At 46.1% G+C, this 27,522-nt stretch overlaps 1 protein-coding gene across 4 annotated transcripts in view; it reads right to left on the bottom strand.

The window, feature by feature from the left end:
• The window catches only part of WDR7 (WD repeat domain 7), a 1,275,554-nt gene that overhangs the window by 1,196,845 nt on the left and 51,187 nt on the right, over positions 1-27,522 (bottom strand). For all 4 annotated transcript variants that reach the window (XM_086960437.1, XM_086960439.1, XM_086960436.1 and 1 more), the window contains exons 4-6: positions 26,770-26,848; positions 16,989-17,163; positions 15,104-15,180 (exon numbers count right to left, since the gene is read on the bottom strand). In XM_086960437.1, the coding sequence (XP_086816563.1) occupies positions 15,104-15,180; positions 16,989-17,163; positions 26,770-26,848 (331 nt within the window). The remainder of the gene's footprint in view (positions 1-15,103; positions 15,181-16,988; positions 17,164-26,769; positions 26,849-27,522) is intronic.

Raw genomic sequence — 27,522 nt, 5'->3', positions numbered from 1 at the left:
ACTTCTCCTGCTCATTGCTACATAAGCAGGATGCCAGGGCGGACGCGCAAAGTGGGCACGCCACTGGCACGCCGAAGTCGTGCCTAAGGCAAGCCTTAGGCACGAACCTATTTTAAAATATACAAGAGACACTCTTATGAATCTTAACCCCCAAACAAAGGAACCTTGTCCGCAACTCGATCTATTGAAAGGGTCTGAGGCCTTTCCTCTGTGCGACATGAAGTTCTGCTTTACAAAAACCAGATGCAGCCTTAGAGCACAACAGGTCTCCTATCCACAAACAGTTGTACAAAAATCCTTGCGAGGCCTACTCCTTAATACACGTTCTCTGATCAAACACAACACTGTTTTTGCGGAATTACTGGAAGCTCACGATATAGATATTGCAAAAACAACAAGTGATGGACTGAATGTGGATCAATGTCGCACACTCCCCCAGTCAAAAGATCTGGGCCCAAATCCATCGTTTTTTTGCACTCCACACCACCCTGGGTTAGACAATGGCGATATGCAAATCAGCTCTGACCCTGTTGCCTCATGGGAACAGTCCAGTCCGAACTACAAAAGCCATGTCCTTCCCAGAACGGAATCAAGCATCCGAGGACCGGACCGGTTTCGAGGTAACACCTCTCATCAGCCCGGCTAGCTTGACTCCAAGTGGTGTGGAGTGCCTGGGACCCACGTCTGGGCATCCCCAGCGTACTTAGGGCGGCAATTGCAAAAACAACAAGTGATGGACTGAATGTGGATCAATGTCGCACACTCCCCCAGTCAAAAGATCTGGGCCCAAATCCATCGTTTTTTTGCACTCCACACCACCCTGGGTTAGACAATGGCGATATGCAAATCAGCTCTGACCCTGTTGCCTCATGGGAACAGTCCAGTCCGAACTACAAAAGCCATGTCCTTCCCAGAACGGAATCAAGCATCCGAGGACCGGACCGGTTTCGAGGTAACACCTCTCATCAGCCCGGCTAGCTTGACTCCAAGTGGTGTGGAGTGCCTGGGACCCACGTCTGGGCATCCCCAGCGCACTTAGGGCGGCAATTGCAAAAACAACAAGTGATGGACTGAATGTGGATCAATGTCGCACACTCCCCCAGTCAAAAGATCTGGGCCCAAATCCATCGTTTTTTTGCACTCCACACCACCCTGGGTTAGACAATGGCGATATGCAAATCAGCTCTGACCCTGTTGCCTCATGGGAACAGTCCAGTCCGAACTACAAAAGCCATGTCCTTCCCAGAACGGAATCAAGCATCCGAGGACCGGACCGGTTTCGAGGTAACACCTCTCATCAGCCCGGCTAGCTTGACTCCAAGTGGTGTGGAGTGCCTGGGACCCACGTCTGGGCATCCCCAGCGCACTTAGGGCGGCAATTGCAAAAACAACAAGTGATGGACTGAATGTGGATCAATGTCGCACACTCCCCCAGTCAAAAGATCTGGGCCCAAATCCATCGTTTTTTTGCACTCCACACCACCCTGGGTTAGACAATGGCGATATGCAAATCAGCTCTGACCCTGTTGCCTCATGGGAACAGTCCAGTCCGAACTACAAAAGCCATGTCCTTCCCAGAACGGAATCAAGCATCCGAGGACCGGACCGGTTTCGAGGTAACACCTCTCATCAGCCCGGCTAGCTTGACTCCAAGTGGTGTGGAGTGCCTGGGACCCACGTCTGGGCATCCCCAGCGCACTTAGGGCGGCAATTGCAAAAACAACAAGTGATGGACTGAATGTGGATCAATGTCGCACACTCCCCCAGTCAAAAGATCTGGGCCCAAATCCATCGTTTTTTTGCACTCCACACCACCCTGGGTTAGACAATGGCGATATGCAAATCAGCTCTGACCCTGTTGCCTCATGGGAACAGTCCAGTCCGAACTACATAAGCCATGTCCTTCCCAGAACGGAATCAAGCATCCGAGGACCGGACCGGTTTCGAGGTAACACCTCTCATCAGCCCGGCTAGCTTGACTCCAAGTGGTGTGGAGTGCCTGGGACCCACGTCTGGGCATCCCCAGCGCACTTAGGGCGGCAATTGCAAAAACAACAAGTGATGGACTGAATGTGGATCAATGTCGCACACTCCCCCAGTCAAAAGATCTGGGCCCAAATCCATCGTTTTTTTGCACTCCACACCACCCTGGGTTAGACAATGGCGATATGCAAATCAGCTCTGACCCTGTTGCCTCATGGGAACAGTCCAGTCCGAACTACAAAAGCCATGTCCTTCCCAGAACGGAATCAAGCATCCGAGGACCGGACCGGTTTCGAGGTAACACCTCTCATCAGCCCGGCTAGCTTGACTCCAAGTGGTGTGGAGTGCCTGGGACCCACGTCTGGGCATCCCCAGCGCACTTAGGGCGGCAATTGCAAAAACAACAAGTGATGGACTGAATGTGGATCAATGTCGCACACTCCCCCAGTCAAAAGATCTGGGCCCAAATCCATCGTTTTTTTGCACTCCACACCACCCTGGGTTAGACAATGGCGATATGCAAATCAGCTCTGACCCTGTTGCCTCATGGGAACAGTCCAGTCCGAACTACAAAAGCCATGTCCTTCCCAGAACGGAATCAAGCATCCGAGGACCGGACCGGTTTCGAGGTAACACCTCTTATCGCCATTGTCTAACCCAGGGTGGTGTGGAGTGCAAAAAAACGATGGATTTAGGCCCAGATCTTTGGACTGGGGTGAGTGTGTGACATTGATCCACATTCGGTCCATCACCTGTTGTTTTTGCATATTCCGCCCTAAGTGCGCTGGGGATGCCCAGACGTGGGTCCCAGGCACTCCACACCACTGGAGTCAAGCTAGCCGGGCTGATGAGAGGTGTTACCTCGAAACCGGTCCGGTCCTCGGATGCTTGATTCCGTTCTGGGAAGGACATGGCTTTTGTAGTTCAGACTGGACTGTTCCCATGGGGCACAGGGTCAGAGCTGATTTGCATATCGCCATTGTCTAACCCAGGGTGGTGTGGAGTGCAAAAAAACGATGGATTTAGGCCCAGATCTTTGGACTGGGGTGAGTGTGTGACATTGATCCACATTCGGTCCATCACCTGTTGTTTTTGCATATTCCGCCCTAAGTGCGCTGGGGATGCCCAGACGTGGGTCCCAGGCACTCCACACCACTGGAGTCAAGCTAGCCGGGCTGATGAGAGGTGTTACCTCGAAACCGGTCCGGTCCTCGGATGCTTGATTCCGTTCTGGGAAGGACATGGCTTTTGTAGTTCAGACTGGACTGTTCCCATGGGGCACAGGGTCAGAGCTGATTTGCATATCGCCATTGTCTAACCCAGGGTGGTGTGGAGTGCAAAAAAACGATGGATTTAGGCCCAGATCTTTGGACTGGGGTGAGTGTGTGACATTGATCCACATTCGGTCCATCACCTGTTGTTTTTGCATATTCCGCCCTAAGTGCGCTGGGGATGCCCAGACGTGGGTCCCAGGCACTCCACACCACTGGAGTCAAGCTAGCCGGGCTGATGAGAGGTGTTACCTCGAAACCGGTCCGGTCCTCGGATGCTTGATTCCGTTCTGGGAAGGACATGGCTTTTGTAGTTCAGACTGGACTGTTCCCATGGGGCACAGGGTCAGAGCTGATTTGCATATCGCCATTGTCTAACCCAGGGTGGTGTGGAGTGCAAAAAAACGATGGATTTAGGCCCAGATCTTTGGACTGGGGTGAGTGTGTGACATTGATCCACATTCGGTCCATCACCTGTTGTTTTTGCATATTCCGCCCTAAGTGCGCTGGGGATGCCCAGACGTGGGTCCCAGGCACTCCACACCACTGGAGTCAAGCTAGCCGGGCTGATGAGAGGTGTTACCTCGAAACCGGTCCGGTCCTCGGATGCTTGATTCCGTTCTGGGAAGGACATGGCTTTTGTAGTTCAGACTGGACTGTTCCCATGGGGCACAGGGTCAGAGCTGATTTGCATATCGCCATTGTCTAACCCAGGGTGGTGTGGAGTGCAAAAAAACGATGGATTTAGGCCCAGATCTTTGGACTGGGGTGAGTGTGTGACATTGATCCACATTCGGTCCATCACCTGTTGTTTTTGCATATTCCGCCCTAAGTGCGCTGGGGATGCCCAGACGTGGGTCCCAGGCACTCCACACCACTGGAGTCAAGCTAGCCGGGCTGATGAGAGGTGTTACCTCGAAACCGGTCCGGTCCTCGGATGCTTGATTCCGTTCTGGGAAGGACATGGCTTTTGTAGTTCAGACTGGACTGTTCCCATGGGGCACAGGGTCAGAGCTGATTTGCATATCGCCATTGTCTAACCCAGGGTGGTGTGGAGTGCAAAAAAACGATGGATTTAGGCCCAGATCTTTGGACTGGGGTGAGTGTGTGACATTGATCCACATTCGGTCCATCACCTGTTGTTTTTGCATATTCCGCCCTAAGTGCGCTGGGGATGCCCAGACGTGGGTCCCAGGCACTCCACACCACTGGAGTCAAGCTAGCCGGGCTGATGAGAGGTGTTACCTCGAAACCGGTCCGGTCCTCGGATGCTTGATTCCGTTCTGGGAAGGACATGGCTTTTGTAGTTCAGACTGGACTGTTCCCATGGGGCACAGGGTCAGAGCTGATTTGCATATCGCCATTGTCTAACCCAGGGTGGTGTGGAGTGCAAAAAAACGATGGATTTAGGCCCAGATCTTTGGACTGGGGTGAGTGTGTGACATTGATCCACATTCGGTCCATCACCTGTTGTTTTTGCACACGATATAGATATGGCATTTATTACAGAGACTTGGGCAGATGTTACATCGGATTTGGAGCTTTCATTAGCTATTCCCAAAGGATACCTTCTAACTAGGAATGATAGACAGGCTAAACGGAGAGGCGGCATAGCGATCATCATCAAGGATACTCTGACGATAAATAGTGCAAATGCTACTTACCAGTATGCATCTGTTCTTGGCATGTAGGGCTGCTGACATTCATATCTGTGCATAGATCGCCACCTAGTGTTGGGTCCGGATGATTGCACATTGTTGTCCTGGAAGAGTCTTCGAAGTATCACGAGATAGGTGGCTCCTCCCCTGGACTACAGTGCGCATGGGCATCGCCTCCATCCCCAGATTGTTTTTAGCCATTGGCAGAGATGGAGTGAAGAATGTGAGTGATGACCATGCTATGAGCATATGTATGTAAATGAATGAATTCTGCAGCTGCTACAGGCGCCGGGGAGGAGGGTGGGCGATATGAATGTCAGCAGCCCTACATGCCAAGAACAGATGCATACTGGTAAGTAGCATTTGCAGTTCGAGGCATGTGGGCTGCTGAATTCATATCTGTGCATAGAATACATAGCAGTCCCTCCATTAGCGGCGGCCGCCCGTGCCAGCTGCAGTAGTCTGAAAAAGTGTTTTTAGAACAGCCTGACCAACAGCTGCCTGTTGTTTGGAATGCACGTCTACACAGTAGTGTTTAGTGAAAGTATGTGTGGTAGACCATGTGGCTGCTCTACAGATATCTTCTAAGGGAATGTTACCTAGGAAAGCCATAGAGGCCCCCAACTTCCTGGTGGAGTGGGCCCTGGGTGGGATAGTGAGAGTGCGCTTAGCTTTAGCGTAACAGATTTGAATGCACTTCACTATCCACCTAGCAATCCCTGCTTTAGAGATAGCGTTTCCCTTGTGGTGAGTGGCAAAAGCAACAAAAAGCTGCTTGGTTTTGCGAAAATCCTTTGTCCTGTCTACATAATACATCAAGGCCCGCTTAACATCAAGGGTGTGGAGCATGCGCTCCGCCAGTGTATCTGGGTTTTGGAAAAACACCGGCAATTCAATGGTCTGATTTAAGTGGAATTGGGATACCACTTTGGGCAGGAATTTAGGGTTAGTGCGTAGCACCACCCTGTTAGCATGTACCTGGAAGAAAGGTTCTTGGATGGTGAGCGCCTGCAGCTCGCTAACCCTCCGTAGCGAAGTAATAGCTACTAAGAACGCAACCTCTAAAGTCAGAAACTGAAGCTCACAAGAGTGCAGTGGCTCAAAGGGAGGACCCATCAGCCTCGTAAGAACCACATTGAGGTTCCATTCTGGAGCTGGTGGAGTCCTTGGTGGAATGACCCTTTTGAGTCCTTCCAGAAAGGCCTTGATAGCAGGGACCCTGAAGAGTGACAGGTGTTGTCTATTCTGGAGGTATGCTGCAATAGCAGACAGGTGAATGCGGATGGAAGAGTACGCCAGATTGCATTGGTACAGGTGGAAGAGATAGCAAATGATGTTTTGAATGGAAGCATCTAGCGGGTCGATATTGTGGTTAGCACAGTAGATGACAAACCTCTTCCATTTAGCCGCATAACAAGCTCTGGTAGTGGGCTTCCTTGCCTCCCGAATGATGTTCATGCAATCGGGAGGAAGATTGAGGTAGCCAAACTCTAGGACTTCAGGAGCCAGATCGCCAGGTTGAGCTGTTGCGGATCTGGGTGCTGAATGTCGCCATGGCTCTGCGTCAGAAGGCTGGGAGTGAGATGAAGCCTTTGATGCGGTACCACGGACAGTTCCAGAAACGTGGTGTACCATGGTTGGCGAGCCCACGTTGGAGCAACTAGGATGAGAGTCATCGAGTGCTGCCTGAGCTTGCGTGCCACCAGCAGTATCAGAGGTGCTGGGGGAAAAGCGTACGCAAATGTGCCTGACCAGTTCATCCACATCGCATTGCCCTGTGATTGGGGGTGTGGGAATCTGGCGGCGAAGCTTCGGCATTTTGCGTTCTCCTTTGTGGCGAACAGGTCTATCTCTGGATGACCCCACCTTTGGAAGTACGGTTGGAGTACTGATGGATGTATCTCCCACTCGTGCATCTGATGGCTGTGCCTGCTGAGCAGATCCGCCATTTGATTGTCCTTGCCCGGGAGATGCTCTGCCATGAGGAAGATGTTCCTCTGAATGGCCCACTTCCACATGCTCTGAGCCAGATGAGACAGCTGTGGAGAGTGTGTGCCTCCCTGCTTCTGGATGTAGTACATGGCCGTCATGTTGTCCGTCCGGATCAACACGACTTTGTTGCACAGATGTACTTTGAACGCCTTCAAGGCCATGAAGATTGCCATCAGTTCCAACACATTGATGTGCATCTTCCTTTGCTGTAGTGTCCATAGTCCCTACACAGTGTAATGGAGTACATGAGCTCCCCATCCCTGGAGAGAGGCGTCCGTTGTCAGGATAATCTGTGGGACAGGCTCTTGGAATGGTCGGCCCTTGCAAAGGTTGTGTGGATTCCACCAATGCAGAGAGTTGTATGCCCGACCGCTCACCAACACTAGGTCTGTCAGTTGCCCATGAGCCTGAGTCCACTGACGTGCAAGGCACTCCTGAAGCAGACGCATATGTAGTCTCGCGTGCGGGACAATGGAGATGCAGGAGGCCATCATGCCTATCAACTGCATGAACACCCTCGCTGGAAGCGAGTGTTGGGGTCTGAATCTTCGGATCAGCGCCTGGATACTGGCGATTCTCACTGAATTTGGCTGCGCGGTGGCTGCCAGAGTGTTGATTGTCGCGCCCAGGTACTGTCGCACGTGGGCGGGCTGGAGATGGGACTTCGGGTAGTTCAGAGAGAATCCCAGATCGTGCAGGAGATGAATGGTGCGTGACACGTGGTCGACGCACTGCTGTTCTGTCCTTGCCTGAATGAGCCAGTCGTCCAGGTAGGGAAAGACGTGGACGTGCTGGCGACGGAGATGCGCCGCCACAGTCGCTAGGCACTTGGTAAACACTCTCGGTGCCGTGGTGACCCCGAACGGCAGAACCTTGAACTGGTAATGCTGGTCTAAGATCGTGAATCTGAGGTACTTCCTGTGGGAAGGATGCAGGGGAATATGAAAATAGGCATCTTTCAGATCCAGCGTAGCCAGGAAGTCCCCCTGTTGAAGCAGGGGAAGCACCTGCTGCAACGTGAGCATATGGAAGTGCTCCGAGAGGATGTACCAGTTCAGGGGCCTGAGGTCCAGGATCGGCCTGAGGGATCCGTCCTTCTTGGGAATCAGAAAATACAGGGAGTAAACCCCTGTTCCCCGTTCTTGCAATGGAACGAGCTCTATCGCCCCTTTTTGCAGCATGACTAGAACTTCTTGCTGCAACAAGGTCAAGTGCTCGCCTGACATAGGACGGCTCCTTGGGGGTATGTCCGGTGGAATGGACGTAAGCTCTAGACAGTACCCGTACTGGATAATAGACCTCACCCACCTGTCCGTGGTGATGGACTTCCACGCCGGCAGGAACTGCTGGAGCCTCCCCCCGACCGGTGTTGCATGGCCGGGGGGCAGTGACAAGACGTCACTGTTTGTTGGTGGCGGTGGACCTGGAGCTATTGTTGCCACGTCCCCTGCCCTTGACATTATTGCCTCTGTAACCACCTCTATTTTTGTTGTTATACGAGGCTTGGGTGTTAGTCTTGTAATATTGTGTGGACTGGGATGCTTGTCCCCTTGAGGTGCCTCTGGAGTTTGAGCGGCGAAAGGAACCACTCCGAAACTGCTGACTTTGTAAAGCCCCCATGGACTTGGCAGTTTCCGTATCTTTTTTCATTTTTTCCAGTGTGGCATCCACCTCAGGGCCAAACAGATGGTCAGGATTCACTGTCTGATTCAGTATAGTGGTTTGGATGTCGGGTTTGAACCCCGAAATTCTAAGCCAGGCATGGCGTCTAAGCAGCACACTAGTATTGATAGCCCTGGAGGCTGTGTCTGCCACATCCAACGCACATTTGATGGATGCATTCGTAATGAGTTTACCCTCCTGAATCAGCATCTCCCCCGCCTCCTTGTATTGGTCAGGCAAGTGTTGCAGTATGGCCTCTAATGTGTCATAATGGGCCCTATCATAACGTGCAAGCAAGGCTTGGGTGTTAGATATTCTCCAGATATTAGCTGCCTGTGCAGCAATCCGTTTGCCTGAGGCCTCGAAGATCTTGGACTCTTTGTCTGGGGGAGGAGCGTCACCAGTAGTTTGAGAGTTCGCCCTCTTCCGAGCATTGGAAACGACCAGGGAGTCCAATGGCAAGTGTCCCTTGATATATGTCGGATCCGTGGGCGCTGCCTTATATTTCCTGTCGATGCGAGGGTTGACCACACGCGCTCGGGTGGGCTCCTTGAAAACCTCCGTTGCATGTTTAAGCACCCCCTTCAGCATCGGTAGCGTTTTGACTGACTTTTCGGCTACCGAGAAGGTGTCGAATAAGAAGTCCACATCCACGGGGTCCGAGTGCAGCTCGACGTCGTGGTTAGCAGCAGCTCTCTCTATCAGGGCATTGAAGGCCGTCGAATCCTCAGTCGGGGACGTCTTGGCCGCGAAAAGTTGAGCGTCCTGACCCCCCTGCGGGTCCTCCGGGTCGCCTCCGGCGGACCACGGAACGTGCTCCTCCTCCGGATCCGAGTACGCCGGATAGTCGTACTCGGCATCCTCCTCGTCCGCGCCCGCCGCGACGGAATGCGTCGGCGAGTACCCCAGGGTTTGTGGGGACACAGGTTCCACCAAAGCCGAAGAGCCCTCGGAGTCCCTTTTGTTTTTGAGAGGGATCTTAAAATGTTCCAACGCCGGCTCCGTCGTGATCTTCCTTTTGAGGAGCGACAGTTTTCCGGTGTTGGCGTCGATGGTTACCTCACGACGTTCCTCTTCAGCAAGCGGTTGGAGTCGAAGCTTCGACACCACCAAGGCCGCTTTAGGTGCCAATACCTCCTTCGAGGGTCCACTCTGTTTCGGCGCGAAGGCCTTCGGCGCCGACTTGGGAGGAAAGGTGAAACGGATAGGCGTCTGCTCTTTCGCAGGCTTAGGCGTGAGCTTTGGCGTCACAGTGTCTTTTCGAATCCGCTGCAAGGATTCCGCCACCTTCTTCGTCAAGGCCGGAGAGGGCTTGACCGGCTCGAGCGACTTTTCGGCATCGAGGGCCCGATCACCCGCATGCGCCTTCTTCGGGGCCGACGCCCCATGGCCATGCGCGTCGTCGCCCAGACGCTTCTTCGGAGCCGACTTCGGGTCCACGACCCCTTTCGGAGCCGACTTCGGGTTCACGACCCCTTTCGGAGCCGACGCAGCCGCGTCGGACGATTTCGCCTTCGGCACCGACCCCGAGGACTTCGGGTCGGCCATCTTGGCGTGGCTCTTTGAGTCGGCCATTTTGGTTTCCTTGGAAGTTGACGCCTCCAGAACCTTCTTCACCAGCGCAACTTTCACTTTCGGTTTCGCATCCGAGGGTGCGTGACCAGTTGGCTTCACTTTCGTTTTCTTCGGCGTAAGTGATGGTTCATAAGTGTCCGTGACCGGGCCCGGAGGCGGGGACGTAGGACTCATAGTTAGATCTTGGGTAAGGCCCGAAGGCGATCCCTCGACCTGGGCCGTAGGAGGGGTAATAACCCCAGAGTCTGGTTGGGGATGCTCCTCCTCTGAGCTATCACCCATAGTGGCAAAAGCCTGTTCGTCGTCCCCTACCTCGTCGGTGACTTCGTCAAAGTTCTCCGCACCTTCGTCATAGGTTTCTCCTTCGGATGCGGGATTAGAGTCCGAACCTTGCACGTCGTCTTCTCCCTCGACAGATTCCTGGAAAATGTCATCTGGTGGGGGCGCCGTAGCCGATAACTGAGCCTGGAGCCTATTGGCCCGACGAATCTTTAAAGTCTTCTTGCTCCGGAACTTCGAACACCCCATGCAGGTGTCTTCTCGGTGATCCGGCGACAAGCAGGTATTGCACACAGGGTGCACGTCGAGGTGTGAATATTTAGAGTTACACACCGGGCACTTCTTAAACGGAGTTCGCTCCATAGCAAGAGTGTAGTGTAGGCCCGTCCGCGCCGAAAGCACGTGGAAGGGCAGCAAGAGATCGGAGCTGAGAGTCAGAAAGAAACCCGTACGCAACTATACCGACGCCCAGCCTAAAGACCTTTTGGTCTCGAGTAGAAGTTGAACAACTATCGGTTCCGACAGAGGGAACCGAAACACATCCGAACCCAATGGCGGAAAAAAACAATCTGGGGATGGAGGCGATGCCCATGCGCACTGTAGTCCAGGGGAGGAGCCACCTATCTCGTGATACTTCGAAGACTCTTCCAGGACAACAATGTGCAATCATCCGGACCCAACACTAGGTGGCGATCTATGCACAGATATGAATTCAGCAGCCCACATGCCTCGAACCTCCACTTTAGGAAGTGGCCCGACTGCGAACTACTTTCATTTGGAATCAATATCAGTGAAAATTATACATTCAATGGCGTATTGCTATAAAGGCCACCAGGAGCTAAGAATAAGTTTGTAGAGATAATCTGTCATATCATTGAGTCCAGCGTTGACTATCAGAAATTTTCTATTTTAGGCGACTTTAATTACCATCTTGAAAATACCAACGATCAACATACAATCTCACTTTTAGAGCTGATGGCCAGCGCCTCGATGACACAATTGGTCAAACATCCTACTCATGAGGCCGGACACATTTTAGATGGCATATTTACATCTAACCCTCAACTGAAAGTGCAGGAGATCCTGCCAATTCCGTGGTCGAATCATAAGGCTATCCAGTTTCTACTTACTTCATTCCATCATCTCATTCGCCCTCACTCTGCTTATAGGTCCTTTAAAGGGAGACACTGGAAGGAAATTAGTCCACAGCAATTGCAATTAACCTTGGCTCCTTTCAAACCGACACTAACGCCTGAAGTAAATACAGCCACCAATATTTTTAATAATTATATAACGACTGCGGTAAACACTCTAGCCCCTGAAAAAACATTTACCAGAAAAAGATCGAAGGAATCAGAACCTTGGTTCGATGACTCATTGTGTATTCAGAAGCAAAAATGTAGACGGGCTGAGAGACGTTGGAGAAAAGCTTAGGTAGATGTGGAAAAAGTGAGTTATACCAAGTCATTGACTGTCTACAAAAAAATAATTTTATACAAAAAATGTAGTTATTTTTCTAATAAAATTGAGCAGGCAGGTAAATCAAGCAAAACACTTTTTTCAACATTAAAGGAACTAGTGACGCTTCCGACCCTACCCACACTGAACAGCAATGCTGTCTTCTGCAACCAATTGGCAGATTTTTTTAGGGACAAGGTGCTCTCTATCTATGTAATGTAATGTATAAAATGTATGTATACTTGTAAAGCGCACTGTTACCTCGTTACGTGGCGTCCTGGCGCTGTATACCACTGGGGAACCCGTCCTGGCTTTCCCTGTGAGAGGGCACATCCAAGGTGAAGCCAGGTATCCCCGGCGCTGCTAGGGCCGTTGTGGAGATTAAGCAAGCTATTGCCCAGAGTTGCAGAGTGGGACCCATGGTTAGCGTAGGTACCTAGGCGAGAATTATCGAGTCCGCAGACATTGACCCAAGACCCTGCCGCCTCGGGAATTGAACCCTGGTCCCGGGACAACCTCTGCTTCAGGGTCTGCCGCTTCTAACCAGTGAGCCACACTTCTCCACTATAAGACCTTCTGTGGAAAAAACAATGAGTCAAGTGACCCAACCTTCCCTCCGTCCGAGACAGTCTGATCATGACTTGAATGCCTTCATCCCCCCAAATATAGAACAGGTTTCACTTACAGTCAGATTGGTGAAATCGTAACCGTCAAAAGCTTAATGAGAATCATAGACGGTCATTTTCTCCGAGTCGGGGTAGTTACCGACTATTTCACTCGGGCTCACAGTGATTTCCACTGAGTGATGGGTGGCCACTGTAAGTGAACTATGGCCACAACCCTCTGTTTTAAGTAAATTGCAGTGGATACGCATGTGTGAAAGTGTGAATTTGTATAATACAGAATGGCTTACATGGATACGGGGAGTTTTGATCATCAGTATATAGCGGGGTTACAACTGGGTTCGGCTAGACCTTACATGCGGTGACCACAGGTCGTCTTTTCACAGATTGATGCTACAATCGACAAGAGGGTGGATACTTTCCTTAACAGCCAGTATGAGTGGACATGGCTGATTTAGGGTAATTATCCACTGTGTTTAAGTTAACATTTTATACAACCAAAGTAATGAGATTGGTCCAGATTAAATTTTAAGTGGGGATTGTTCTTAAATCGACAGTTTCCTATAAAGATGTCAGACATTGGTGCGGTGACGGAGTGGTAAACCCTGATGTCGGTGACAGGTAGTGGTATGCGACAGTAAGCTACCAGCCTTTTTATTTCACCAGTACACGCCATAGTTAATAATAAAGTTGTATTATTGGTGTGTCTGTTGATTTTACTTCACTCTTCTTTGTTTGTCACACCATGGAGCTATTTCCCTAGCTCCTTGTCCAGCACTTTTCTGCACGCACCTCTTGCTTTTGACACCATTTTCTTCTTGGAACAGGAATGGCAACCAATGATGAGAAAGGGGCATAGAATTGGCAAACATCAGCCAAGATCCCCAAGGGTTGTTCACCCGTGAGGTGCCTTCCTCTCCACCACACATTTTTTCATTTGTTTTTTTATTTTCAAAGTGTGGTTGCATGGACTGTCTCAGTGGGCAGACATCATTGGACACGTCGAGTTGAACCTTGCCCGGAATCTCCCCTTTTTAAAGCAACAAACAGTGGTTTGTTGTGGACAGAAAGGCATTAGAGTTTATACACCTTAACCTAAATAGATAGGGTGTGTGTCTGGAATTAGATAGTGTAGTATCCAGACAAACTTTGTACTCATGTCTATTAGACGTAGATTAACCATTGTCCAAGGTACAGGGATCTTTTGATATTGAATCTGATTGAGTGGAGGGCGATCCCAGGGGTACCTTTCTCTTCCCTCTTGGCTCCTGTGTGTTTTTCCAGATTTTCTTAGGGACAAGGTGCTCTCTATCTATAAGACCTTCTGTGGAAAAAACAATGAGTCAAGTGACCCAACCTTCCCTCCGTCCGAGACAGTCTGACCATGACTTGAATGCCTTCATCCCCCCAAATATAGAACAGGTTTCACTTACAGTCAGATTGGTGAAATCAGGGGCTCCTTCGGATCCTTGCCCTCCAAAAATATTCCATCCTGCAGCTGAGGTTTGCTGTGCTGTGAGAGCCGGAGCCCTTGGGCAGTCGTGAGCCATGACCCCGTATGCCAGACGGGGTTGCCGCAAGGACATTGGTGGGCTGTTCGAGCCGGAGCCCAAGTGCAATGAGGATACTGTGACCCCCCGTATGCCAGCAGGGTCACTGGGACCAGCAAGAAAGGTGACCTGGGCGGAATCCTCACCGAGGCACACCTACACTATTTGAAGGATTCGCACCAGGATCTTCGCACCCCCTCCTCACTTGTGAGACTAACTAGAAACTTACCCTGAAAGGAGGACCCTCCAGTCACGGTGGTGGCAGACGTGCCTGTGAGGAACTTCCAGACTGCAGAGTACAGCCCACTGGGCCAAATTCAGCAAACACACCTGAAGTGCTCCGGCACCTGCAAAAGAGACGCTCTGCGGAACTTCAACAGTTGTCGATCAGACTGATGTCGGGCCAGTAGGCCCTTGGGAGATTTGCTGGCTGGAAAGTGCTGCGGTGCTGAAACACTGTTGACTTTAATATAAAGTCAGAGTAGGCGCGAGGCTCGGAGTGCTAGTTGGGCTTACCCAGGATGTTGAATGGGGAATAAGTACTGTTGCTTGGAATGAGGAGGGAGCGGGACCAGGGGAACCTCCTAGAAAAACACTAGAGTCCTGGGACTGTGTAGTTTGTGAACAGTCATTTTTTTGTGTTGGCAGCAGTAAAATAAAAAAAATTCTTTTACCACAAATGTAAGTTTTTTGATGGACAATCATTGATTTCAGCTGCTGTGCACAAGTTGAGTCCTGTATCCACCTCATCCTGACATCCGGACAGCTCAGAACACTCTATTCCCGAGAGTCAATTGCTGAAGGGGTTCCTGGGACAGTTGCTCAGGATCCATAGTAGGTCAGGCCCCAGGACATAAGGAGTAAAAGGCCTCAACACCACAGTAACCCCTCTTGCCTGTGGCCCTCTGAACGAGGCTCTGACAGTGTGCAATATCATAAATACATCTCACAAACATTTTGTGTAAACTATTATGCAACAAGAAGAAAGAATATTTCCAATGTTTAAGAACATTCCAAATTCCAAAATTTCAGAGTAAAAGTGGCCTCCTTACCTGCATGCGACTAACTTCAGCAGTGACAATCCACACTTTCAGAATGCCAGTCACTGAAACTGCTACAACTGTATCTTCTTAAAAAACAAACAAACAAAAACAAAACTCAGAAAACATTCATATAACGGCAAACCTCAGCATCCTGCACACAAACACTTGTGGTAAAAAGAAGCCATGCTTCGAACTAGGGTGAATGTTCATGATGACACACTTCACTAGTCTATTGTGATATACAGTGGAGGGTACAAAAGAAAGCTCGCAAATATAGAATAGTCTGTACAATATTATCTCACCAAAAGGCTTCTCATGCTACACTATGTTCAACAACTGCAGCAAATCAGTCATCACAGCCACCATAAAGGTTTTGTAGAGACCATCCTTTTGTTAAGGCATTGTGATTTTTCCTGTATATAACCATTTTTATGGGGCACAATCTGCCACTGGTATACCATTATAAAGCATTCGGCTCCTCCAGTCTATCAATGCTCTCCATGCTGATAAATGGGGAAAAGCGGTCATTATTGAATCTGCTCTCCTGCACATATAGACCGTGTTGGGGGACTTTTCTGTTAGGGACTTAACTGTTGAACAGAAAAAACACAGACCCATGTTGCTGCTGTGCAAATCCTGAAGGGGCAAATGATGGCGAAGTGGAAGATGTGAGGGACCCTAAAAGGTTCAAAGTCCCATAACTACCGTGGTCACCTTGGGACATAAGGAGAAGCGCATGTCTTAGGGTGCACTGCATTCCTGCAAGTGGCCATTCTAAGCTGCTCACAGAGAGGCTGGGTCAGATGATGAGCGACCCTTGCAGCCACTAAGTGTCTCCCCTTCTGCAACTGGTGGTCATCGCACCAGTTGCAGAAGGGGAGACACGTAGCGGCTGCATGCGTTGCTCGCTGATTAATTCAGAAGATAACCGACAGCCGGAACACACCCTGTTCCCGCTTTTAGTACATCATCTCTGCTCCATCGCCAAACCTTGAAGACTCAGCGCGGATATCATCTCCTTCGCTTAATTTGCCCTACCTCATCCACTATTGCCAGCCCTTCTCTCTCTCTCCCCCTTCCCACACACTGAGTACCCAGTTGGGTCCAGTTTGAGTAGATTTACCCTTATCCCTTTCGCACTTGACCGGTGTTTTTCACTCCATCCACGTGGCTGCGCTACCAATTTTATCTGTGCCCTGTATCACTAGGTCCTGAAGAGACCCTGTATTTTTGGAAGGGTCGAAACTATTGTTTACAGTGTTGTAAAAAACTGTTGAAAGCATAAAATGGTCGTTTTTTTCAGAATAATGGAAACCATACTATAACTGTCACAAATGTCCCTTCAATTCCCTTTTTTGGTTCCAATTTTGCACTGGGGACACTAAGCACTATTTTGTATGTATATTTGATATTTGTCAAAGTATTTACGATAAACTAGAAATAGGCAACTACAGTGTACTCGGCTACCTTTGTGTCTGAAATCCGCGTGACCCATTTGCATTGCCATTGAGAATTCCTATTACTTGTAGTACATGCTATTGTCTCCACAAGAACCGCTGATTCTTGATATACAATACATACCCTGGTTCTTCGTGAGTAGGGTTTTCCTTGTGTTTGTTGATCATCACAATTAGGCAAAATCCACGAAGACAACCTTAATGGAACACGCATTACAGGACAAGGACTTTGATAGCAAAAGGTGGTGGTTCAAGGGGCTGCATACAGGTGCCTCTATCATTATCTAAAATCTTTAATTCTAGGTCCTAACTGGATGACGGACTGAGGCAAAACACGAATTTAGAATGGTCACTTGGAATTACATAAAACTGCAACATTGCTAATGCAGAGTAGTCCATCAAAATCGGCCAACTAAACAGTAAAAAAGATCACCAACCTTGTGTTCTGTGGGACCGAATAACACTCATAGAGCTGATCCAGTCAGGAGCGATCTTTGAGACTAAAGAATAAAGAACTTCGAGGCTGCAGGCATCCACAACAAGAATTTCTGGATAATGTCCATGGCACAAAAGCCTTCCTTCTCGCTGAGTCCCAACAGAAAACTGGTAGAACTAGAACATACAAAAACACTATTATATGAATATGTTCATAACCCACTGATATCTTTATATGTGTATCAGAATTATGGCCTACAGTCCAGGTACATACTAGACTTTCATAGGCTGTAGTTGCAGTACATAGTAGACGTGTATGGACCCAAAGGGAGGTTACAATGAATATATAGCCCTCGCGCCCTCAGGCTGTATGTTCACTGTTAACTGAAGGGTCTGCACACATCTACTATGTACATCAGTTGCAGTCCATATTCATATATGAAACTGTGTTTATTTAAAATAATTTCAATTACGCATAAATTAAATTATGTTTATATTTGACTTTCATTAAAGTATTGTGACTAGGAACAGGGATGCTTATTTGTTCTTGAATTTTCTTAATTGTTCCTGCTGTTTTGTATGCCAATTTTGCTGTTCTCTGTTATTTTCCGGTTATAAACGTTGTTCCTTTCAAAGTGCAGGAGTTACCTATACCTTGTTGAAAAATACAAGTCTTTCAATTGGGTATGTTGTATTGTTCAGTAAAACATGCATTGAATCTTTTTTCTCAAGGTTTATTTATGCTTTTGTTAGAAACTTTTATAATCAATTAAAGTAATATCACGAATATAACGGGTTAGCCTAATGTATGTAAAGAGTCAAGCTTAAGAGCCATAACTGTCATCACATTTCAGTTTGCATTAAAATAGGGTATTGTGAGATGTGGTAGAATGGGTGATTGCAGAGGATGTCCATAGAAAACTTAATCGTAGGGATGACAATATACAGGAGGATCTAGACACCGTGGCCTAATTCATGGGGAGCATGCACAGAGATCGGGATGAAAGGATTACGCAGTCCACATAATCACAGGGGGAAGTTTCTTCTACACAGAACCATGGAGTGGTGAGTGCGTGCTTATTGACAACTAATTCTGAATCATAAAGGATGAGTTATATCCGAAAAGCAAGGTGGAGTGGGGAGAGATATTAAATACACATGATGGACAGGCTGACAACACTACGGAAGGCTTCTGGGAGATTTATGTACTTGGTGAGGGGGTTGCAAGTGCTTCCTTTATATTTAGGCTATCTGGTTTTAGGTTTAAACATATAATAACTGATAAAACCCCACCAAAAGGAAAACAATCATCATCAATGTAAACATATAAACACTGAAAAAACACCTCCGCGACCATAAACTAATTGCCATCCAACGAACGGAAAAGATGAGAGAAAGTCATTTTTTTTCTTCCTGAAGGGACCAATACAATGTAACTTTGTTATATGAGGCAGCAGCAAGAAAGACTGGGATAACATTATTCTGCTTGAGTTTTGTTGTTTTGGGATGCAACTAAAATATTGCCTTTTCTTCCTTCTGCTTTTTTCAGTTTTGTTTGTCTTTGGTATAAAGATGCAGTGTATAGAAGCATGTTTTAGGTCTTATTTAGTTATTTTATAAACTGTAGAAAATCAGGAAATATAAAAATTATTTTTGATATTTTGGCTACATGTGATTTCACCGATTGGTAAAATGGCTGGTTTCATAAGAATCTTCCTAATATGTACCATCACATTTACCCACAGACAGAGAATGGGTGAAATCCTTTGATACATCAGCCCCATTTTCTAGTGAGTCAGTATTGATTGACAAACACCCTAGGCTTTAAATATTCAATGTAAGATGTAGTGACAGGTATATGTGAAAAGAATGTTGTCAACAAGCATATGAGATCCCGTGAAAACAGGACACCAGATGTTGGTACACATGGAACGCAGTGTCACTTGGAATGCTGCTGCTGAAACAAGTTCCTACCAAGTTCAATAAAGATTGTAGTGATATTGTTTGTATTTGCAGTAATTTAGCTACGTATATGAAGAAGTTGTATGATGACCTGTCAAAGTCGATATCTGAGCTGATGTGCTTCCCTGTAAGAGATCCTGGTCACTTGCTAGATGGTATGCTGAAAGCATCTTTACAATCTTTAGAGTTAATGAAGAATGCTATTGACTTTGTAGTCCATTCTGGAGCACTGTTTGGCTATGGTCAAGAACTAAAATGCAAATATTTCTCATTTTGTACTTTGTGTGGCATCAAAGAAAGAGCCATACTAACTGTCATTTAGACAGTGGTTCTCGGTCCAAGAGGCTGTGAATGTCATATTATCCATGTGGCGACCATTTACAGAATTTTTGCTTGGTGATGATACCAAAGGCAAGAAATGTGATGATCTTTGGTTACATATTGATAGTGATGTGAAAAAGTTCATTCTACTGCATGCTTAGGTTTTTACAGGAAAACATGACTGCTGTAGTGGACACAATCAAAATACTCTGAAAACACCCTTGTCTACCAAGTGTGCAGCGTAATTGGTGAAGATGTGAAACCTCTCCTTGCGAGTAGGCTGGGTGACACTTTTAGTGACTTTGGCTCTGCAACAAGCTAGAATTCTTGCCACTTGTTAAGCAAAGAATTATTGAGGAGCAATTCAGGAAATTTTCGTTTACAGTCTATGGGAAATGACTTGCAATGAAGCTTAGAAATGTCCCTCCATCAACCATGGCATTTGACGTTAATGAAGCCTCATGGAGGTACTCTGCACAAGTTCTAGATCCCTTTTTTTTCTCCAGACTTTGAAAAGTACTACTTCATTTTTGACTGCTTCAAGGACTGAGAGCATATGTGCCCAATTCAATATATATGTTGCAGAACATGTCCTTGAGAATCACAATCTTCAGGTACACCAGTATTGGCATGGAAAGCTATATCATTGACCAGAGTTAGAAAATTGTGTACTGGCTGTTTTGGCATTGCCCGTCTCTATTGCCAATGATGAGGGCCTTTTCACAGATAAACATTTACATAGGAAGGAAAGAGCGAGCGGACATGACCAAAGACTCACTGAAGAAGTATTGTATGGTGTACCACAAAAAGTTTGATCTGTAAAAATGTATTTGGACCTCATATACCCTGTATACATTCTATCTATACACATGCACTGTCAGCACAAAAGGCAAGCAATAAATAAAAGCGAAACATTCCATACACACCAGAAAAACACTGTTTCTGTTTGTTTTTATGGCGCTAAAATGTGTAACAACTGTTTTTTAAGGTATTGAAAAAACTGGAAAAAACCCACCAAAATGTACCAAAAATAGAAACTGAAAACAGGAAAGCCGGTTTATATTCTATCCTGTATCATTGATAATGCTAAATTGACTATGGATTGTACCATTTTTTTTTAATTATTATTACATTGTTCTTCAATCTGTTGGTCTTATGACCTACTTATAGATATGAAGGGCAGGTTTATATCTGTCAGTGATGTGCTATCTTATACTGCCCTTGTTCAGGCATCGCTCTGTATAATGCCTAATAAACAGAATTTACCCACAAAAAATATAGGGTATTTTGGAATTGTAAACTGTAAGCTGTATCAGTTTCTTCCATTGTTCAAAAGTTTTTTTTCAATTAAACATGGATTCTGAAATATTTTCATGCTATATTGTAGACCGTAGAAAATGGCAGGCGTGAGCATCTTAGAGGTAAAGATCAGAGTGATGCCCAATGGGATTATAGAGTCTCAGCCTGCCTCCGGGGCTTTGCCAGCCATTGCAAGCAGTGGTGCCGGACTAATTTTTAGAGTTCGGGTCCGTCATCAAGATCACATCATTGAAGTCATAAAGAGTGTGAAACAATTAACAAGTATAGCAAATGAACCATGCACATTTTGCAGGATGGTGGTAAGGCTTTGGTATGTAGCTGGTGGTGAATTTGAGCCTACTGTCGCAAACATATTACGACAGCATGGTGGTGTGGTAGTTTACTGTCTTTGACAAACAGCACACTTGCCACCGAAATGGCCACAAAATTCATACTACCATGCAGTTTTACTGATAAAACTATATAGCGCACAATTAATGTGTGGAAATTAGGTCTCAGTAAATATTTATTATTTGCACATCACCACATAAAGTGTGTTAATTTGTTTTGATCCTATTAAAATCTTCATAACTCTTCAATATCACAAAAATGGGCTTCATTTGGGCTTTCCCCAACTGCTATGTTTTGAAATATTTGTACAGTTCATTTACAGTTACTGAAATGTTGTTGTGTATTAGGAAAAAATGGACTTCCTATAGTCTTTCTTTTCATACTCTCTGTGCGCCAGAAAGATTTTCTGATAGTTCACTTTACCAAAAGCTCAAACTTTGTAGTCAGAGAAAAAAAGTCAACACCAATCTGCAAATTAAAAGAATAATCCTCGGGTGTTGCACCCCCGCCCACACTCTTACTTCCAGCGCCTAAGATTACAAGGCCTGCTCCAATGAGAATGGCCTGGGCTAAAGTCTTACATTCCTGTCACCAGCTACAAAGAAGAAACAGCACTGAAAGCAGAAAGGATTTAGTGTCCGCAGTCCTTGCCAGGCCCTCAACTCTTCCATACTGATTCACTTCTATGGCAAAGCAGAGGTTTGGGAGATTTACCCATCCCCCCTCCCGAGGCTCAGTCGCTGTATGAACCAAAGAGCAAGCGAATCCTCACGGTTTTCCCTCATGTACTGCCCGGCATCCCTGAATCCTCAAATAGCCTCCATAGCTTTTCTTTTTCTCTCGCAGTTTTTATACAGTGCAAACTCGACCCGAAGGTATCAGAGCGCTTTACATAGCATCAGTTGTGTTAAAGGCAGGCACATTCATTTTCATTAGGGACGGGGAGATTAAGTGATTTGCCAGAAACACAGGATGTTTGAGCCTTGCTAGACTCGAACCTGTTTAACCAGCTTCAAAGTCGGGTGTTCTAGCCGTTAAGCCACATCCTTGTTAATACAAGACAGGAGAGAGTCTGAGCATGTAGACCAGAGCACTGAAATGTCGATAGCAGCAGGCCTATGTTTATACATTACTGCCAGGATTTGCGAGCAGAAACGGCTGTTATTACCCTACCTGAAAATTATGGAGGAGGGATTATAATCAGGGTGTGGTAATTAATAGTTCTAATCCGGCAGGTAGGGGCAGAAAAGCTAATTACCATCACCTCCGTCACCCAGAGCAGTGAATACAACTGAGAGTGGAATAAACAACTCCTCTGTACACAAAAGCAACAGGTCTGGTAACCGAAGCCACTCGTGTTGCCAGTTTGTGCAGAGTCCCCTTCTCTTCTTCCTGGAAGGGGGAATGTAAACCCAAATTCGGCAGAGTAAAAGGAATAAAACAAACAAACTTAACGATCTGCCTATTAGTTTCTATTTTTCTAAGATTTTTAGGGCTTACTTTTTCAATTTGACAAAGAAAGGGTGGGATCCTGACAGGCAAAGTGAGAGCGACTTCTGATCAAAGAGCTGCAGCACCATGAAGAGGGGTGCTGGCACCTTAGACTGGGTATGGGGTCCTGGCAGAGTGCAGCCCAATGGGACAGGATACGCCGAAGACACAAGGAGCGGGTTGCCACGGAATGCTCCATTTGCAAACCTGTAACCTCAAGCTCACAAACGGGGCATTTCTAATGGCTGACCAGCATCAAACCTCTACTCTGGGTGCAGCACCATTGTCTTTAATGGAGTGGTCATCATTTCAGAGGTTTAATTCAGGGTTCTCTGAAATCGGTCTTGGAGGGTCGGATCCAAGCCAGATTTTAAGACAACTACATTTCCATAACTGGGGATATGCTAAATATCTGGCATGGATCCGGCCTTCCAGGACCAACTTTGGAGAACCCTGCTGTAATACATGGTTTGTTTGCACTGGATATGTTAGTATTACTTGTATAACGTGATTTATTGTATATTATATTTGAATTATTTGGTAAATAATTATGTTAGACATGGAACTTTTTCTTTTTGCACATTTCAGAGGTAGGATATCAAAGCCCAAAAAACTGAGTACATAGCATTATCATGTAAAAAAGTGGTCCATGCTCTAGGGGTGTCATATTGGGGTGAGGCAGTGTGCCCCCACCCTCTTATTATTTGAAAAGACCCCCATTAGCTAACAAGTTGAAGAGCTTTGGTTGATACACCTGCGCCCAGTGAAAAACGGAGACCTGAGAAGACTGGGCAGCATTTCGAGCACCCTCAAAACAATGTGTTACTCGCTACTGAAGTGCAAGATACAGCACTAGCTACACCAAGATGGGTGAAAAACTAAAGACGGTCACTGACGTAAGTGTTTTCATGCACTGCATTTACCATAATGCATTGGAGCGAACTCAGTGCTGGGATGCCCCCACTCTCTTTTTGCCTTATTATAATATATTCTGCCCTGTGATCATGCGTGCCCTATAAGAGACAATAAATATGTATTTTAATATGTTGGGGTGTTTTTATTTCACCAATTGTAATGATCTAAAACACCCATATTTCACAGCCAACCTTGAAATATTACCATGCTTCGAGAAATTATATGTAGCTGTCCAGCTGATGTCAGCTACTAGAATGCATCTTGTGACAAAGACAGAAGCACCAGGGCACTGGTGGTGCTGGAACAAATGCCCTCCTGTATCAAGATTGACCCAACCCCAATCAGAAATGGAGTGTTTGGGCACCAACTTTCCTTCCTCTGCAAAACACTGAAAAGCTGATCATTCACGCTGTCCTGTCGAGTGCAGTACACAGAATAGTATACTGCATGCCTAGGGTCCAGTCTATGCACCCACTCCTCCGTTTGGATAGGATAAGGAGAAGCAATGAAGATAGAAGGGTAATGGACTGGTCCATATGAAAGACAGATGCCACCTTGTGTAGGAAGGATGGAAAGGTATGAAGGGCTACTTATCTGGAAAGAATTCCGAACAGTGGACAAAAACATTGGTGCTTAAGTTCTCTGCCAGAAAACACTGACATTATTAACACCAATGTTAGTTTCTTAACAGTAAAGAGTCGAAATGGCTAACTGTGCATTGGCTTAAATGATAATGTCATTAGAAAAGTCAACACAAGATTCAAATCCCAATGAGAGTCAAGGAACTTAATGGGATGAAACATGTAATGTATACCTCTTACAAAACGTGCCTCTTGTGGCGATTTAAACAAGAATGGCTGGGCAGGTAGAAACAAGAAGGTAGACAGGACAGGCAAATACCCCTATCTGTTGCCACTGTCGGGCCCAGCTCCACAGGGGAAATAGTGAAATTCAGGATGTCAGAAAGACTAGGCTTAAAAGCATCAAGGCCTTCCAAGAAGCACCATTGAACACATTTGTTCCAGCAACATGCATACATGCATTTCATATTGTTTTTTCTAGCAGCCAAGATGACATCCGCAGCTTTAGAAGGAAGGCTAAAGGACTCTATCTGGTACTGCTGAATCGCCAGCATTTGGGGATTGTGAGGGAAAGGGGTGGGAGGGGGGGATGGGACCATCCTTCTGTAAGAGCAAGTTCACCCTGTGAAGGAGGCAAAAATGCGAAGTGACTTCAGATTGGCATACCAGATCGTCCTTGAAAACCTTGGGGCTTAATGCCCCTACAACTTCCGTGGGACCATGGACCAAAGTGGAATCGGTGGAAATACATATAGCCAGCCATGGGATCAGCGTGAGGGGAATGCATCCCTCATGGTGCCATTCAGAGGTAAGTGAACGGCACAAAAAGGAGGACACTGACTGTTGTAGGCACTGGCGTACAGATCCTTACAATGACACCTCAAAGAAAGACGGACTACACACAACATTAACACATTTATACAAAGATACTTCTCAGAACTCAGAAGTACAGCAATGGCATTGTAAAGACATGGACCCTAAAAGGGCACCACAGCCCAGTGATGAGTGGTCTATAAACGCAGTAGCCTGTGCCATTGTGGTGCTGACAGGATGACACACCAAAAAAACTGGAGGCATCCCTCCACCAGTATAGATCTGGATGAGGAGTCTGGTGGATCTGAGCCTATGTGGAGAGGGTTTTGCCCTGTATATATCTCTATATGGAGAGCCGAATCTCACCAGACCCCCAAGACCCATTAGGTGACTAAAGCACAGCCTTCATACCCGACGGAGAGGTCACTCCATTCTGTCCCAAAACCCTATTAGCTCGCCTAGCCTCTAGTATGCACAGCCTTGACCATGGGCATAAGTCTTCACAGAGAGCACACTCTCTTCACACAACCAACCCCATTATATAGCCAAATGTCCAACCACTAGTATACACAACCCCTCCACTGTGCAGAGGTCTTAACAGAAACTCTACACTCGTCAACACCCAAATCTCTTTAGGAAGCTAAGGATGTTGCAAAACGTTACACTTATTAGCAGTATAAAAGGTATAGAAAATGTTGAGTAGCTGAAGCTTACTAAATACCTTTCTGTGTGATAAGTGTATACCAAACTCTCACACTCGCTTGATGAGGTCATAATTGATGTCATCGAACAAGTCATCAGTGATGTAACATGTGAGGTGATAAGCAGTGTATGGTGGAGTGCAAATTAGAACTAGCTCGCTAAACTTTAATTGGCTCAATTCTGTGTTTTTCAGTTTTCTAAGTGTTAGTTTTTAACTCATATCAATACCCAACTATAGCGTTACTTTACACTTTTTTTTCAGTGAATATACATCAAAAAACAAATGTAACATATGAGGCATTAATCTGTGCTTTCTCAAGTCAGTTACTCTGTACAGTAATACCTTTGCACTGCAGTAAGGAATGAGTCAATGTGTGTTTATTAATGTAAAGGTGTTATCATCACTTTAGAGAAACTAGCCTGAGCAAACACAGAATAATGTCTCAGATTCAATTCTAGAATCTCTTCACATTTGAAAAAACACGGGGCCATAATTAATAGGACTAATGAATATGATGTTATCTCACTGCATGGATTTAAACTCTTGTGTTCGTGTTATGGTTAAATACCATTATTTATTAATACTGCCTATGACTAAAGAGCATGGAATAAACCATTTATGTATGTCTAGCGAGGACAATATGCTATTTAGGAACATTTCTGAGGGAGTGGAGGGGCATCATAAACCACTGGAGTAGAATTATGGCCCTATCCTACACTCAACAATCTAATAGTAAATCATGCTGGAGATCAGTTTCAGGAGTGATCAAGACAGCGCCAGGACACAGTACGGTAACAGTGCGCTTTATAAGTGTAAAAAAAAAAAAAAATTCTATGTACATATTTAAATATATACGATTTATGCCATGGCAGTGACAATAAATGAGGCCTAACCATGAGTTAATAAGAGAACCTGTTTTCATAAGCGCACATTTAAACATTACTAGTAAGAGAAAATGAGATGAGAAAAAGGCCTGCAAAGTTCAGCCAACAATGGTCCCGGATTTCAAATACAGTGTACAATGCTTATCTTTGGCGACGATTACGCTAATTAAACAAGTAAAGCTGTAGAGTGTTCTGGTGCTGTGATTACATAAGTGCACTGTGAATGAATTGTCATGATTAATACTAACTACCTGGAGGAAAGAGAATCAAGCTCATATAAGTTCTCTCAGTGAATCAAATCCATATTTGACAACTGACATCATAAATGTAAAATAACAGTCTTTAGGAATATAGATTTTGAAGCCACTGTTTTTTGTACAATTGAAGCACCTAAACATGTAATAGTAATGTGTATATATATGTATTGCTGAGCTGTCTTTTATAAGACATTTACATTACTAACCTGCATACCAGTGTGGGTGCAAGCCAGTTTTGTGAACTCAATGCACCTTCCATCATTTACATCCCACAGACACATCTCTCTGTAAAACAAACGAGACAAATGTTAATTGCACGTTTTAAAATCGATACTTAGAAAAAAAGCATGTTTTGCTAGAGGAAGTTTTCTTTTATTATTTTTAAAGCACAATTCCAACTGCACATAAAGTGAAATTCTTTGAAGACGGCTCAAACAACAAAATATCTCTGTTAATGGTTGCAAACGTCAGTTCGGTTATCTTCTCTAGATAAAGGGTGCACGTACAATTCTTGAGAGACACATGTAATGAAATATTTTTTATTTAACAGATAAAACTGAAAGCACATTTTAATGAGGAACGGAAAAGCTGAGAGAATAAGGAGTGAAGTTAATTCACAGTTTTTCAACTGTGACAGCATAATATTTCCTGAGGATGCGGATTAGGGGGAATTATAACAAATATTCCTATGTAACCCATGTAGGAGGCCCCTAAATGTGTCTTTTACCGTACCGTAAGTTACATAGATTCTGGCGTGGGTAAGAGAATATCCGGTAGTATCAAACCAGAGAATAGAGGAGTTCAGGGATTTACGAAGGGTTGCTTTTGGAAAATCTACAAGATAATGTAATGGCAAGACATTTTCCTAAGATGCTACCACATTCAAATTAGACTAGGCAATAATTCACATGGGAAGCGTAGGCAGAGAAAATGTGAAACTGTTGTAATTGTAGCTGAAA

The sequence above is a fragment of the Lissotriton vulgaris genome, chromosome 3_1 (assembly GCF_964263255.1).
Source record: "Lissotriton vulgaris chromosome 3_1, aLisVul1.2, whole genome shotgun sequence".
Lineage (NCBI taxonomy): Eukaryota > Metazoa > Chordata > Amphibia > Caudata > Salamandridae > Lissotriton > Lissotriton vulgaris.
Note: the sequence above shows the minus strand (reverse complement) of the source record. Positions and strands in the feature narration are given on the sequence as shown.